The sequence below is a fragment of the Calidris pugnax genome, unplaced genomic scaffold (assembly GCF_001431845.1).
Source record: "Calidris pugnax isolate Ruff unplaced genomic scaffold, ASM143184v1 scaffold44, whole genome shotgun sequence".
Lineage (NCBI taxonomy): Eukaryota > Metazoa > Chordata > Aves > Charadriiformes > Scolopacidae > Calidris > Calidris pugnax.
Window position 1 is genome coordinate 31,502,940 of NW_015094506.1, and position 13,515 is coordinate 31,516,454.

Here is a 13,515-nt window from a genome sequence, read left to right on the forward strand (position 1 = left end):
TGCTTAATTGAGCATAGCTGTTACAACTGGGATAAGGTAGAGTGGGGCCCTCTGGGCTTTGAATAACTGTGTGTAAACAGTTTTAAGGGACTTTAGGCTATTTCTTGTCTGGATATTGTCTGAGATAATGTTTATAATCCAGTTAAAGTAGATGTTACAGGTACTGTATACACTCTTTGGTTAAATCAGCACAAAGAAGCTGGATGTGCGTGTATGATATAAGCAAAAACTTGGATGAGTTGGCTGGGTTTCTATTTGCCTTGGCATTGTTTAACAGTTTTGATGAAGTTCCCTCACAAATTTGTAACTTTTGGAGATGTGCCAAAGGACTAAGGAAACAGCTTTACTTACATTGGTATTTAAAAATGCTGCATGGGGTGACCCTTTTAACTTCAGGTCTAACTTTCATCCCAGGCAAAATGAAAGGATAATTGAAGATAAGCTTGAGTATCTGAAAGCTCATCTTTTTTCCCCAGCTGTGAGTTGGTCTAATAAAATATATTATCGCTGCCTACAGACCAAGCCTATCATAATTTATCACAATGTGATATGATGTTTTGATGAAATCATAAATGCGTTTGGTAAAGCAACTAGGCCAAATGTACTGCTTGGTTGGTTGGTTGGTGTTTTTTTTTAAATAAAGTATAGTACAGTGTTTGACACCCCACATCCTCACTTTTGGATAGTGCCGATCTGTTGTGCAGTATTTCTACATTAATTAGAGAAAAGTGTAATAAAAGAATTGAAAAGCGATGGAAATTTGAGACTGGTGTGGTGTAGTGTGGAAATCCTAAGGAAAAGCTCATCTTCATTAGTGGTGGGCTTATGTAATAAGACATAAAATAATTGCTTCTTTCTCTGTGGAAGTATTTAGTGAAAAACCCCAAGAAACTTAGGAGTTAACTATTTATCAACAGTACTGCATCATGAACATCAAGGCAGATGGAGTTTGGTCCTTGATAAAAGCACACTCCTAATTCTTAAGTTGCACTGGTATATCTAATGGGAAAAGAAGAATGAGAAAATCTGTAATTCTCAAGAAAAAAAAACCTGAAAAATAGATCATTTTAAGCTAGCTTCTCTTTACAGTAATATAGTGTCATAACTGATATTACCCCTGAAAAATAGATCATTTTAAGCTAATACAGTAATATAGTGTCATAACTGATATTACTGTATCATTTCTTTATCAGAAAATATATTCAAAGTTTCCAGAAAACGTGTTGTCAGACATTATCAAATTAACTTTTTTTTTTTTCCAAATTCTTCCCAAACATGTAAATCAAGTTTAGTTCCAGTTGGATTAATGTGTTCCACTACTCACTCATCTGCAAAAACTATTAGGATTTTGATGTGGTGAGGTCAAAGAGTGGAAGTTAAGTATAATCTTTATTCTTAGCATGTTAAAATAGTATTGAAATTTAAAATAATCTGTAATTTAAAATAGTATCTTTGGTCTTAGAAGCAGGAAAGAATTATTAGAGAGTCTTGTGCAAGCAGTGAAATATATTTTAGTGTTCTCCAACATGGTAATGAAAAATCTGAAGTCATCTGTTTTGGAGGGAACTTTATGTAGCATCTTCTTCATGGCTGGATTCCACCACCCTGCAACGGCAACCAAAGGAATATTCTGCAAAGGAATATATATCGCGATATAATTTTTTTCTATGGAACTGACAGGTTGCTGTAGGAATACAGGTACTAGAGAAGGATGTGTGAGTTTTGTGTAGCACGTAGATTTCTTATTATTACAAAAAACCACCGTGACTGTACCTTTTCCTTTTGCTTGTAATTACGTCTGTAGATAAGAAGGTAAAAAGTAGGAGTCATACATGGAAGAAACTATTCTTCCACCCATTTTATTTGAATGTATTGCAGACCTTTAGAGTCATGATTCTGAATTCAGCAAGTTATGTAGGACTAGGTAACAGCATGCTGTGTCCTCTGTTAATTGCTACCTGGATAGCTATTAAAAGTCAATAACATGAAGAATATAAAAGCATGATTATTTCAGTTTTGTCCTTGAAATGTGGATCAAAGTTTATGTTCATTGTACAAATGAGTCATTGCAAAAATGAAGAGAGCAATAAAGGGTATCTCCACTTTATGTTAAGTGTTTGCGTGGGTTAAGTAAAATAAGTAAAATTGTTAAATAAAAATTTTCTGAATGGAAAATTAGTTTTACCATCTGGGAAGAAGCAAATAAAAATAAGCAGTAGGTAAATAAATCCTTTTAGTGTTTCAGTGAAGAAGAAATGGAAAGAAAGACCGTCCACAGAGTTTCCATCATAGCACTAATGGCCAAAATTTCTTTCAGTGTCTTGGATCATTTTTGATAGCTTTTACCTTTGAAACACCTTTATTTAAATCAACATGGCTTCTTCTCATAAGTATTGCTTTAGTGGTTTTTTTAGATTAGGAGGGAAGAGTTCTTTTGTGGGTCCAGAAAGCTTTCTGAGTGCAGTCCCTTTCTGTAACCTATGAACTCCATCTCTTACCCATCAATAAATATGTATATTGTAATTTATGTGAATGTTTATTTCTTTCCCTGCAATTTTACATATCCTTGCATGAAGAAGACAAGATTTGTTTGAGCAACTTATTTTCAGTACTGATACACATAAAGTTTTATTATGGTGTTTTGCTTAAAAATACATTTGTCGAACAAAATTTGTTGTGGTATTAGATTCAGCTGTGTTTTAAGGATGCAAAATGGTAAAACATTCAGGTCCTCAAATATGAAGGCTTCTTAGATAGAACTCTTGGTTTCTTTATCTTTTTTTCATCATAATAAAAGAAAATCTGAAAGGAGATTGTACCTGAACAAATTTAACGGCATCTCCATGACAACCAGCTAATTAATCGCTATCGGTCTGGCTTTGGTCCTCTTCAGTGAACTGATACTCCCCAGCTTTATTTCACATATCTTCTGGGTTTTTTATGAAGGTCATTTACTTAGCGACAGTATTTCTTCAGACAAGCAGCCTTTTAATGCAAGCAACAACATTCTTTAAAAACAGCTCAGTGTTACCTGTGATTTCCTCTCAGATTGACTTTCTGCACAGTAGCGGGGAGGTTTTGAGGGGTTTTTTGGTTGGTTTTGTTTTTTTTTTTTCTCCTTTTTGCTTTTCCTGATATTTCCTTCTTTTCTTTGGGGCATAAGGGTTCATTATTTATGTTATGACTGTGACCACATTGCTGTACAGGTGTTCCCAAGCTAAGTTTGGATCTACATAGTGTAGTAAGTAGGAGAAATCAGTCCTCAGCAATGTGATGTTTGGTGCGGGCCAAGAGCTCAGGTAGTTGCTTTACTTCTTGGGACAGATTTTGCAAGTCTGAACCTCTGTTCCTGCATTGCTGTATTTGTCATTGCTTGTGTCAAGTCATCTCTACACTATCCTACCATCAGAGTTTCTGCAATGTTGGATGCTACTGCATCATTTTTGATGCAGTGAATGTGTTTAGGAGGCCTGGGAATTGTATTACTGTTGGAAGTAATCGCAATCTTTCCCCTATAATAAAAATCTGCAGCCTGTGAACTGTAAGAACGTAACACCTGTAGGTGCCCAAATGCCCAAATAGCTCAATATCATGTCTTTCCCACCAACCTCTCATAGCAGATACTTGTGATAGACTGTAGGGACAGGAAAAGGATGAGATGGGGCAGAATATGTTCCCCAGAGTGTATTCCCAATCTTCAACTGTCTGTGGCAAAGGAGTTGAAGGCTTATAAGCAGTAAAAAGAAGAATGAAAGCTGAGGCTAGGAAAGAACTATAATTCTCTGTCCTGAACATTTCTTGTATTTTTAAGTTTTCATTTGGTTTCTGGATGACTGTTCACTGCCTCTTACAAATTAAATATGCTTTATATGTATGGGAGGAGAGTGAAAGCAATGGAGTATATCCCTCACTCCTGCAGCCTCCTTTTCACTGACGCATGTTTAGTTCCAGTCTTTGTGTTTTCCTGTCATGTCTCATGGATATATTAACTGTTTGAAGTTATTCCATATATTTACTCTTTGGGTGCCATATTTTTGCAGACAGTTTGTGGGACATCTCAATTATCTCATGTAATTTTATAGTACTTATGGGAGATGGATATTGATGTTCAGGTGTAGGTGTGAACTCTACTGGAGATTAGAGTAGTACATTAAAAGGATTACCAAGAGATTTGTGTAGAAAAGCAATAGAAAGATCTGTATTTTGACTGAATGTTTAATATATTATTGAAATTACAGAAATAGTTATAACATGCTCTTATGCTGGTTTCAAGGTGTGCATAAAACTACGAAGAAAGTACAGATGTTGTGGCAGCTCCCTTATTTTCCTTTATAACTAGCCAGCCAACAAAACAGTTTCAGATGGGCACTGAGAGAGGCTGGAAAAGGTTTTAGATAGCTTCCTTCATAAACTGATTTTTTGTAGGGCTTTGTTTTTTGTTTTATTTTAATCACTTTGTGGGCCTGCAGGAAGAAGTTACAACTGAAGATAAAACATATGGATATTTTACATAATAAACGACTGGAAAAATGAATGTAAGCAGATGTTTAGTACTCGGGATTCGCATGAAATGAAGTGGGGAAAGGAAACTTGCACCAAACCCAATACTAAATTGGAGACAAGTTAGACTCAAAAGTGACCTTGAAGATGGGAAACATGTTCTTTGTGGTGTTAGCTTATGTCTATTCTGAATCATTGTCTTTTAGCTACTTATTTGATGTAGTGATATATCTGGATTTGGAATAACACACTAATGATTTCTTCTTTTTTTGTCTTTCCTTTTTTTTTGTTTGTTTTGTTTGTTCATACATGGCATGCTACTGAACTGGTACATATGAAGATTGCTGTGTTCACTGTATCCTGGCTTGCTTGTTCTGTGAATTTCTCACCCTCTGTAACATTGTTCTGGGACAAGCATCCTGTGGCATCTGCACATCGGAGGCCTGCTGCTGCTGCTGTGGGGACGAGATGGGGGATGACTGTAACTGCCCCTGCGATATGGACTGTGGCATAATGGACGCATGTTGTGAATCTTCAGATTGCTTGGAGATCTGCATGGAATGCTGTGGGATCTGCTTCCCATCATGAAATATTTATCCCTTTTTATTTTATTCTCTATAAAACTGGAGAGCTTTTTTAAAATGCATTTGAAGACAGACAAGGTAAGATTTTCACGCAGCCAACTGGTATTGCACTGTTAATTCCCTATGTATATGGTTTTTTTAAAAGCAATACTCAAATCTGTATTCTAACACAAATTGTATAGTTTTGTATGTGAAACTCAAGCTACATTCCAGGTTCTTTTTGGCTTTGCAAATGAAAGACTTTATTGAAACCGAATTATAGGTCTGATACTGCAGGCTGCATGAGGGCGTGATTGTCATTTGAACTGAGTGACAGGTTTTGGTCAGAGAAGAAACTACAGGGCAAAGCCTTAAGAATTTGCCTTTACCAACTTTAGTGTTGGAATGCTCAAATGCGTTCATGTGTAACATGCCTTTACAGGCATTCTGAAAAGCAAAATGTCTTTATTTCAATCTCTTTGGAGTAAAAGCAACTTTGGTCTATTATTTTAAACTTAATTCAAAGTCAGTGTCAGGAATCTACTGTTGGTTTTGTTACAGTGGTCACATTGGCAATATTTCTTTTATTCTCAATATCTCCTTGGTTTGAGAGAGATTCCTGGTATTTTCCATTTTCAGTATTGATACTGTGGGAATATTTGGCAAACTAAAGTCAATGTAAGTTTTGCCATGGACCACAGTACCAAGATTTTGTTGTTATCAATCAAGAGAGAATAGAGAACTTACATTTTACTTCAGTACTAATATTACTTGAAATGCTTTTTTTTAGAAAGAGACTTTGGAAATCTGTGTAGACATGAAATGTATCATTAGACTAACAAACTAATAGGCTAACAAATCTTCACAAATTGGCTATAAAAGGGAAATTATCAGAAGTTAATTCAAGAATCTAAACCTATACGTTAGTGGCCTTGTCAGTGTTTCTGGTTTTACAGCCAGTATCACATAGCTTAGGATTTATTTCTTCACTGTGTGAGAGAGATCCACAGAGGATGGCAGAATTTAAACAGGGTATAAAGACCAAATCAAAAATGGCTTCATCAAGGAATTCTGTCATTGAATGCAAAAAGCAAATGCAAAGGTGTTTATTCTCAGATAAATTTTAAGTGTTATTTTTAAATAGCAGTGTAAAAAAAAAAAAAAACAAACCAAAAAACCCCCCAAACATTTAAAAAACATATGATATTCTTTAAAAATCATTAGAATCTGGTGGGCAACTTTTTCCCTGTTACACCGTTAAGGTTTCTGTAATTGTGAAATGAATTTGGTCCTACATATAAAGAGGTTTATGGCATTCCCAGATTTAGGGAGTAATGGTACCCATTTTCTTTACCATCTGCTAATTTCTCCCCTCCATGTCTGTAGCTCATTAACTTTTCTTGTAAACCACCTACATGTTTTGATCTCGCATATTTAAACTTTCCTATCTACACTCCAAATTTCCCATTTGTAGATTGTTTGATCTCGTAAATTTAGGTCTTGTTACAAGAGTCATTGATAGCCAATAGCATATTTGTATTGAGTGAATTGACCGCAAACGTCTCTTTCCACTGTAGCGAGTTCAATTTATGCAAATGTGACAAGCTAAAGATCACAGGATTGTGAAGCTAAGTCAACAAATGGTCTGATGTTAACCAAAGCTTCTCCCTGTGAACACTGACTAGTAGTGCCTACTACTGCAAGTTATCACTGAAGGTAACATAGCCAAATACTCAACTATACTATTGAGCTGGGAGGTATTACTTTTTGCCTTAATATCTGCAGTATTGTGGTGTATTCTGATGCAGCACAGATTTACTCAGAGGGTTTCTTACCTGTTTTTGATAGTTACTACAAGAATTGATTCTTATAGGGGGGGAGGGGGTATGTCCATATATTGGCCAGATTCAGATCTGTGTTGCATAAACTAAGTGCATTTCCATTATGTCAGAATTTTCTGTTGGTTTAGCTCCAGCTAGAGAGCACAAAGATATTATGGTAATAGGCAAGCTAATAAGGAATCGTATAGTTAAATTGATAAATTCCCCAAGCTCAGAATCAGGCCCATGGGGCTCAATTATGACTCCTAAAAGTATGAACCACATTGGGAAGGGGAAAGAGGTGCCTTGGTTGAGTGGCAGTGCCTGGAGGCATTTTGCCTTTGTAAGGCATAATGCCTCTGGGGGAAACTGGGGGCATCACAGTGAGCACTGGGACTAGATGCACCTTGGAAAAACTCTAGACAGTGCTTCGCCCATTGTAGGTCTATGGTTGGCACCCTGCTGGTGGGGACATGCTCTCTGGGGCTAGGCAGCACCATGAACTGTCCTTACTCATGTTCTTCTGGTCATAGAGAGGTGACTTGTGGCTGTTTCTTGTCTGATTGCGCTTTTGGGACAGGCAAGAGGACTTCCAGTCTCCTGTCCTACCCTGCTGGAGCACTTCCAGTTTTGTGTTTGGAAAACTGCACATTAGCATATCAAGCTTTTAGCAAATACTGGATGTTAGTAATAATCCCTTTTACCACAGGATGATATAGTTTAAAAAGAAAAGAAAATGCCAACTTAATGAATCCATTATCTGTGTAAAAGTTTATTTGTACAGTTTGCTCTGCGTAAACCCTTGTTTCTACTTACAGAAACTCAGAGGTTTTCTTGATTTACTGAAATTATGAAAACCTGGGAACTGTATTTACTGCTAAGTCTTTACTTCCAGTACTGTTAAAATACAAATAATAATTACAAGAACTCTGTTCATGCATACATGCGTATGTGTAGAGACTGTCTCACACACATCCACACATATGCAGATATTTCTTTTCTCACTTCACTTGTGAAATACTAGGAAGTGAAAATAGCGTTTATTAACCCTCATAGTGATTAGTATCAAAGTATAACAGACAATTGAAAAAAATAAGTGTGTGATTTGTTTGACATTTAAATGTAATCTGCTACTGTTTGTCATAGAGAGATATTAGCACTTTCATAAAATGTATCTTCGTGGCAGAGAATATTAGTATGTAGTTTAAGGAATTCCTTTCTATATTTATATTCTTAAATTCTGTTTTGTAATTTTCACTCTATAGGCAATCTTGTAAGCACCTTGTGTAATTAAAACAAGCAGAATTAGAAGGAGACAAATGTGAAAATATAGTTTAAATAAAATTAAAACATCAGAACTTAACCGTCTATTTTATAGTAGTTCCTGTGAACTTGTACAGTGTTTCAGTATATAGTTCTGCAAACTGGCCCATTTGAAAAAATAGTAACTTGCTGTTTGTATTTTATATTAACTAGATGTGCTATTCTCAAACACTATTTTGAAATAAAGATCTTTATTTTGAAACTTCTGGATATCTTCTTCTTCTAGTCTCCCCTTTTACTCTTCTGAATGATGTCTTATTTGTGATTTTTTTCTGTTACAACACTTCCTGAAGGCTTTGGCCTTTGGGTGTTTTGCACAGAGAGTGAGCCCATGTAGTAGGGTTGACTTACAGGTGCAGGTAAACCAGCTCAGGCACTGGAAACTGTGCTAGCATGAATCTCCAGCAGTAAAAAAAGTTTCTTGTTAAGTGAAATTGTATTACTGAGGTGGAATTCCAGTAATGATTAAATTTGATCAAAATGAAAACTATTTTAATACATCTGCAGCAACAGTCTTCAGTGTACTGAAAACAAGCTGAACAGAGTGTGGTCGAGTCATATTATTGCAGTAGACATATCAAGGTCTAAAGGTCTCTGTGGTCTACGAAATGAAGTCTTGCACACATACCACTGTTGTAAAGTAAGGCGAGTTTTTAAAATCAGTTAGTTCAAACACAGATAGAGTACACCCTTTGTGTACTGTGATTTAAGCAAAGATTCTTTTTCATGTTGGCTTAAGCTGAGTGTGAACATGCTTATGCTATTTTAAAACTGCAGAAATTGCATGTCTAGTCTTTTGCACTAATTTTTCTATGTCTATTTTAAATTTATTGAATGTTCTACCATGTCTGTGCATACGTGGGCTCTTAGTGGGCCTAAAAAAAATCTGATACATCTCCTCTGGGCGTTATAGAGGTAAGATGTTAAAACTGACAGAAAATATGATTGAGCGCGTACCATAAATCCTTGCCATTGAAACAGTGTACCAACAAAATTATTTGTGTGATAACTGATAAAAGCATGGACAAATAGCAGCATTTGAGACTTATTATAGGTATTCTATCCAGTATCCATAATACAAAATATTTCTAGAAAAAATGGCTTCTGTGAAGAAGGATAATGAACATTTGGGAGCTTTTGGATTGAATAATGACTCTATTTCAGCCATAGCACTCATGTTAAGAACTGTTTGTTGAGTTTGGTGAATTATTGTTTTTATAATCTTCTAAATGAGAAGCTTTTCTGAGCTATTCACACATTTTTAAAAATTTTAAAAATTGTCTTAATGATTGCAATATTTGATGTATGTTCTTGGAGAGCAATGCCAATTGAGTTGATGTAAAGCTCCTTTTGTCAGTAGTCTTACAACTTTCTGAAAGGCAACAGATATATTGTAGAATGAATCAAAGAATGAACCATATATATGAAATCTCGCTCTTGGCCTCAAAATTAAAGATTAGAGAAATACCTGCCTGGTATCCTCTCTGTCCCTCTTTCTGTCTATATGTGAGTGTGTACATCATGTGTTGGAAGAGTTCAGGTAGTGTTGATGGTGACAATAGTAGTTCTAGAACCCTATAGGAATTAATCTTACTTTTTTTTCCTACCTTCTAGCCCTTCTGCCAGTTCTTATCACTTCCAAAGAGAGGGGGAGGACCTTAGCTCAATTTTAGCATCAGGATATTGAAAGAAGTTCAATAAAAATAATATCCTGCATCTACTACCGTGATGCACTTGTTCACTGTGCTCAGTATACTCGAATGGGAAGTTGATTGCTTGCATAGAAGTCAGCCTCCTCATAAGCACTTGCTTATGCTATTTACCAGTGATTTGGTGCTGCTGACAAAAAACAATGACCTTTCTCTTCTTTAGAAGTCTTTGATATGATGGGTTATTTCTACTGTAGTTCAAAAGAGAGAAAATTCTGAATTACGTTCTGCAAAACAGGCAAATGTTGAGTTTGATGAGGTGATCTTAATCTCTATATGTTTTTTAGTATATCAGTTCACCTTACTTAAAACTTAATTTAGTAAAACACTACATACATTTCTGTTTGTCTCCATTATGTAAGTATATCACAGCAATTGCTAGTACATTACCATTCGATACTCATAAAAATTGAATGCTAAATGAAAGATATCTTTTATACCTTTAATAGTATCTTACTAATTTTTATTCTGATATGCATATGCTATTTTAACTGACGGAATACTCCACTGTAATTGAGGCTCTTTATATCATCTCAGTAGGGTATGTAATTGGTGCCCAAGCACTATACAATTCCTCTTCAATCAGTGGTGTAGGCAACTGCAATTTGTCTCATCTCCAAGTTGCACACAGTGACCACAGTGTGAATACGCTGTACTCAACTTGTATGTGTTTCACATTACAGTCTTTCCACAGCACCTGCTTTGCTTTTTCAGCTTTCTCACAAGGTGGTTTGTTTGGTTTTGTGTTTTTTAATCGTTGTTCAAAGAGAACAGAAAGGGCTTTTATTATGGAGGTCTGAGACAATACCAAGATTTATGATATGCTGCAAATTATTTCCTCATCTTTTTTCACTGCTGTATGCAACTCCTAATCAAATAGACTTGTGAAAATGATGTCTTTGGAACTTTGCAATGTATCTAAGTAACTGTATTTCAACAGTGGTTTATATTTGGATACATGAAGTTCAAAAAATGTTGATTTTGCCTGGCTTTTTGAAATGAAGAACTGAAAGATGGATGGACCCTAGAGAGTCTTGCAAACTGGCAATCTTCAAAATAGGTCTCAAAATTAAGACCAGTACATTATTTTAAAATTAATACCTTTTACAGTGGCATATATATGGTAGCTTTTAGACCCTGCATTACTTTCAGTCCTGAAGACTAATAAGAACAAGCTCAGGAAAAACAGATTATTAAATAGATGGGTTTGTTTTCCTCCCTAGGAAATGCAACTCCATTTGTCTGTTTCTTCATGTGAGGAGGAGACACCTTGATTACATATTTAATGTAGACTAACAGCAGTGGTTTAGCATCTACAATGACTTCAAGGTCATTGCAAGTAGTGTTTGAAGGATAAAGGGAAACACGATGCAAGGATTCCACTACTGTTGACAACTGCTGTCTCTGCATCAGCAATCTGCTTTGCAGCTATCAAGCTTTCATGGGGGTTAAGTTTAAGAAAATTAAGGTATCCATGACTGAAATTTTATATGCAGTCTTGTTTCTTCAGAAAGAATAATTAGACATATTTACACAATTACATTTTAGTAAACCATTCTGCCAGCTTAACTGTAACACATATTCTGGTAAAAGTACATTAAACAGCAATCCAAAAGCAATTTAGCTGCTGAAGGCATTATTTTCTATCTAATTATTCACAAATTAATGAATAAAATTAAATTCCAATCACTGGAAAAATGAAGCAATGGTGAGAATCAGAACTACAGATTAGTTAAAGCTATGCAATGCATAACAGAATTAAAGCTTTCTTTTATTCAAATTCAATGCTTAAAAAAGAACAAATCCATCATCTTGAAATTTGACTTGTAGCTTGACATTAAAAATAATATGAGTAGAATTTTCAGTGGGGTAAGCACAAAACTAGTTCAAGTAGTGTCACTCTCAATTAATGTACTCAGGTGGTGTGCCCATTAAAATTCCCACTTGTGGGTTCAGCTCTCTATGCAAATGGGGTCATTACCTGGAGAATTTAATTGGGTATGACACTGGGAGTAGGAATTTTCCTTTCAAAATAAACCTACTTGCACACATTTTCACTAGAAATTTGATTGTTACATATACTTCATATTGTTTGGCTCTATAAATATTTACCAAAATTGAGAATGTCTTCACTTATTTATTTTTTTACAGGTGATTCATAATGCATCAAAATGATTTTTAAATTGTTCCATGTATTGCATATGCAATTCTTGTTACAAAAACCTGTGGTGAAAATGTGTGGGGGGGTTGTGTTAAAATGATATTTTTATGTTTTTCACATCTTTTTAAAGCTGATATTCATTTTTATAGCATCTGAAAGCAGAACCGTAATATTTTTGTAGTATATGTACATGTAAATGAAAAAGGCTATCTCATACTGATTTGTATCAGAAGTGTTTGGAAAGGACAAAAATATACTGTGTTTCTGAGAAATTGCTTTGCAGAATCTTTTGTATAAATAAGGCTACTGCTGAAAGATACTAGTTCCAAACTATGCACACAACTGTTGTGGAAATACAGAAGTACATGGTTGGAAGGAACTTCTAGAGAACTTCTAGCTTAGCAGTCTGAGCTTAAATAATGTCTAAAAACATTTTCTTAAAAACCTCTGATGAAGGGAATTTTGGATACTTGAGATAGTCGGCACTAGTGCTACAGGAGTCTTACAGATAGAAAGCTTTTTTCTAACATCACATTTAATCTTATTTTCATTTCTGCAAGTAAGACTGATGTATCCATGTTCTATTCCCAATGGATGTGTAGAACAATCACCAATCTCTTGTCATAACCTTTCATATATTAACCTTTCATATAGTTTGTGTACTCCTGCCGAGTTTTCTCGTACCTAGTCCAAAGAAATCCAGTCTGGTTTCTTCAACCTGTCTTCTTCAGTACAGTGTTCATTTCAGGCATTACAGACTGTATGAGCTATGCTTCTCATTTCAAGTTATCACAAGACTGAGGGAACAACTTGTGAAGGGACTTTCTCTGCTAATGAGAAACATAGTTGTTGGATGATCTATTAAGGTAAGAAATACATTCATGCCTATAGCAGGCATGGATTTCTGTGGCAAGCAAGTTGAAAGTATTTGGGTTGCACCTTAACTTCTGTAAAGGAAGCAGTCTAATGAATCAACATTATGATCTTCTACATAAACACTTGAAAGATTTTCATGGGATTTGTATAAGGCATTTTAAAATTTCCAAGGTGAAGACCTGCAACTGTTGTTTTAGCAATGAAAAAGAGAAAATAAATCTACCATGTCATTAAAGCTTATCTCCATTTGTTACTTCTGTATTTTTGCTCCATCTTAGCTTTCAACTTCTTGCCATTTGTGTTCAGCACTTTGTTTTCTAATCCAGCATCCTCAGTGTTTCCACTAAAACTTCCTGTCCAGTTCTATTGTTTCTCATTGCTTCGTTGATGCTTAGTACATATTTGTCTATCCAAAAAATCCCTGCTGCTGAAGAGTGGTGGTTGGCTTATTAAACTTATCTGCAACTTTTTTGTAGCTTTAAAATATGGTATTAAGACCTTAGGCGAGCGTGCACGATAAATTAAATTATGGAAAAAGTACTAATGCATGTCAATATGGTTTT

At 35.3% G+C, this 13,515-nt stretch overlaps 1 protein-coding gene across 2 annotated transcripts in view; it reads left to right on the forward strand.

The window, feature by feature from the left end:
- The window catches only part of MDFIC (MyoD family inhibitor domain containing), a 50,125-nt gene extending 41,717 nt beyond the window's left edge, over window positions 1-8,408 (forward strand). For both annotated transcript variants that reach the window (XM_014963753.1, XM_014963755.1), the window contains exon 5: window positions 4,841-8,408. In XM_014963753.1, coding sequence (XP_014819239.1) covers window positions 4,841-5,088 — 248 coding nt within the window. In that variant the 3' untranslated portion in view covers window positions 5,089-8,408. The remainder of the gene's footprint in view (window positions 1-4,840) is intronic.
- Window positions 8,409-13,515: the final 5,107 nt, after the last annotated feature.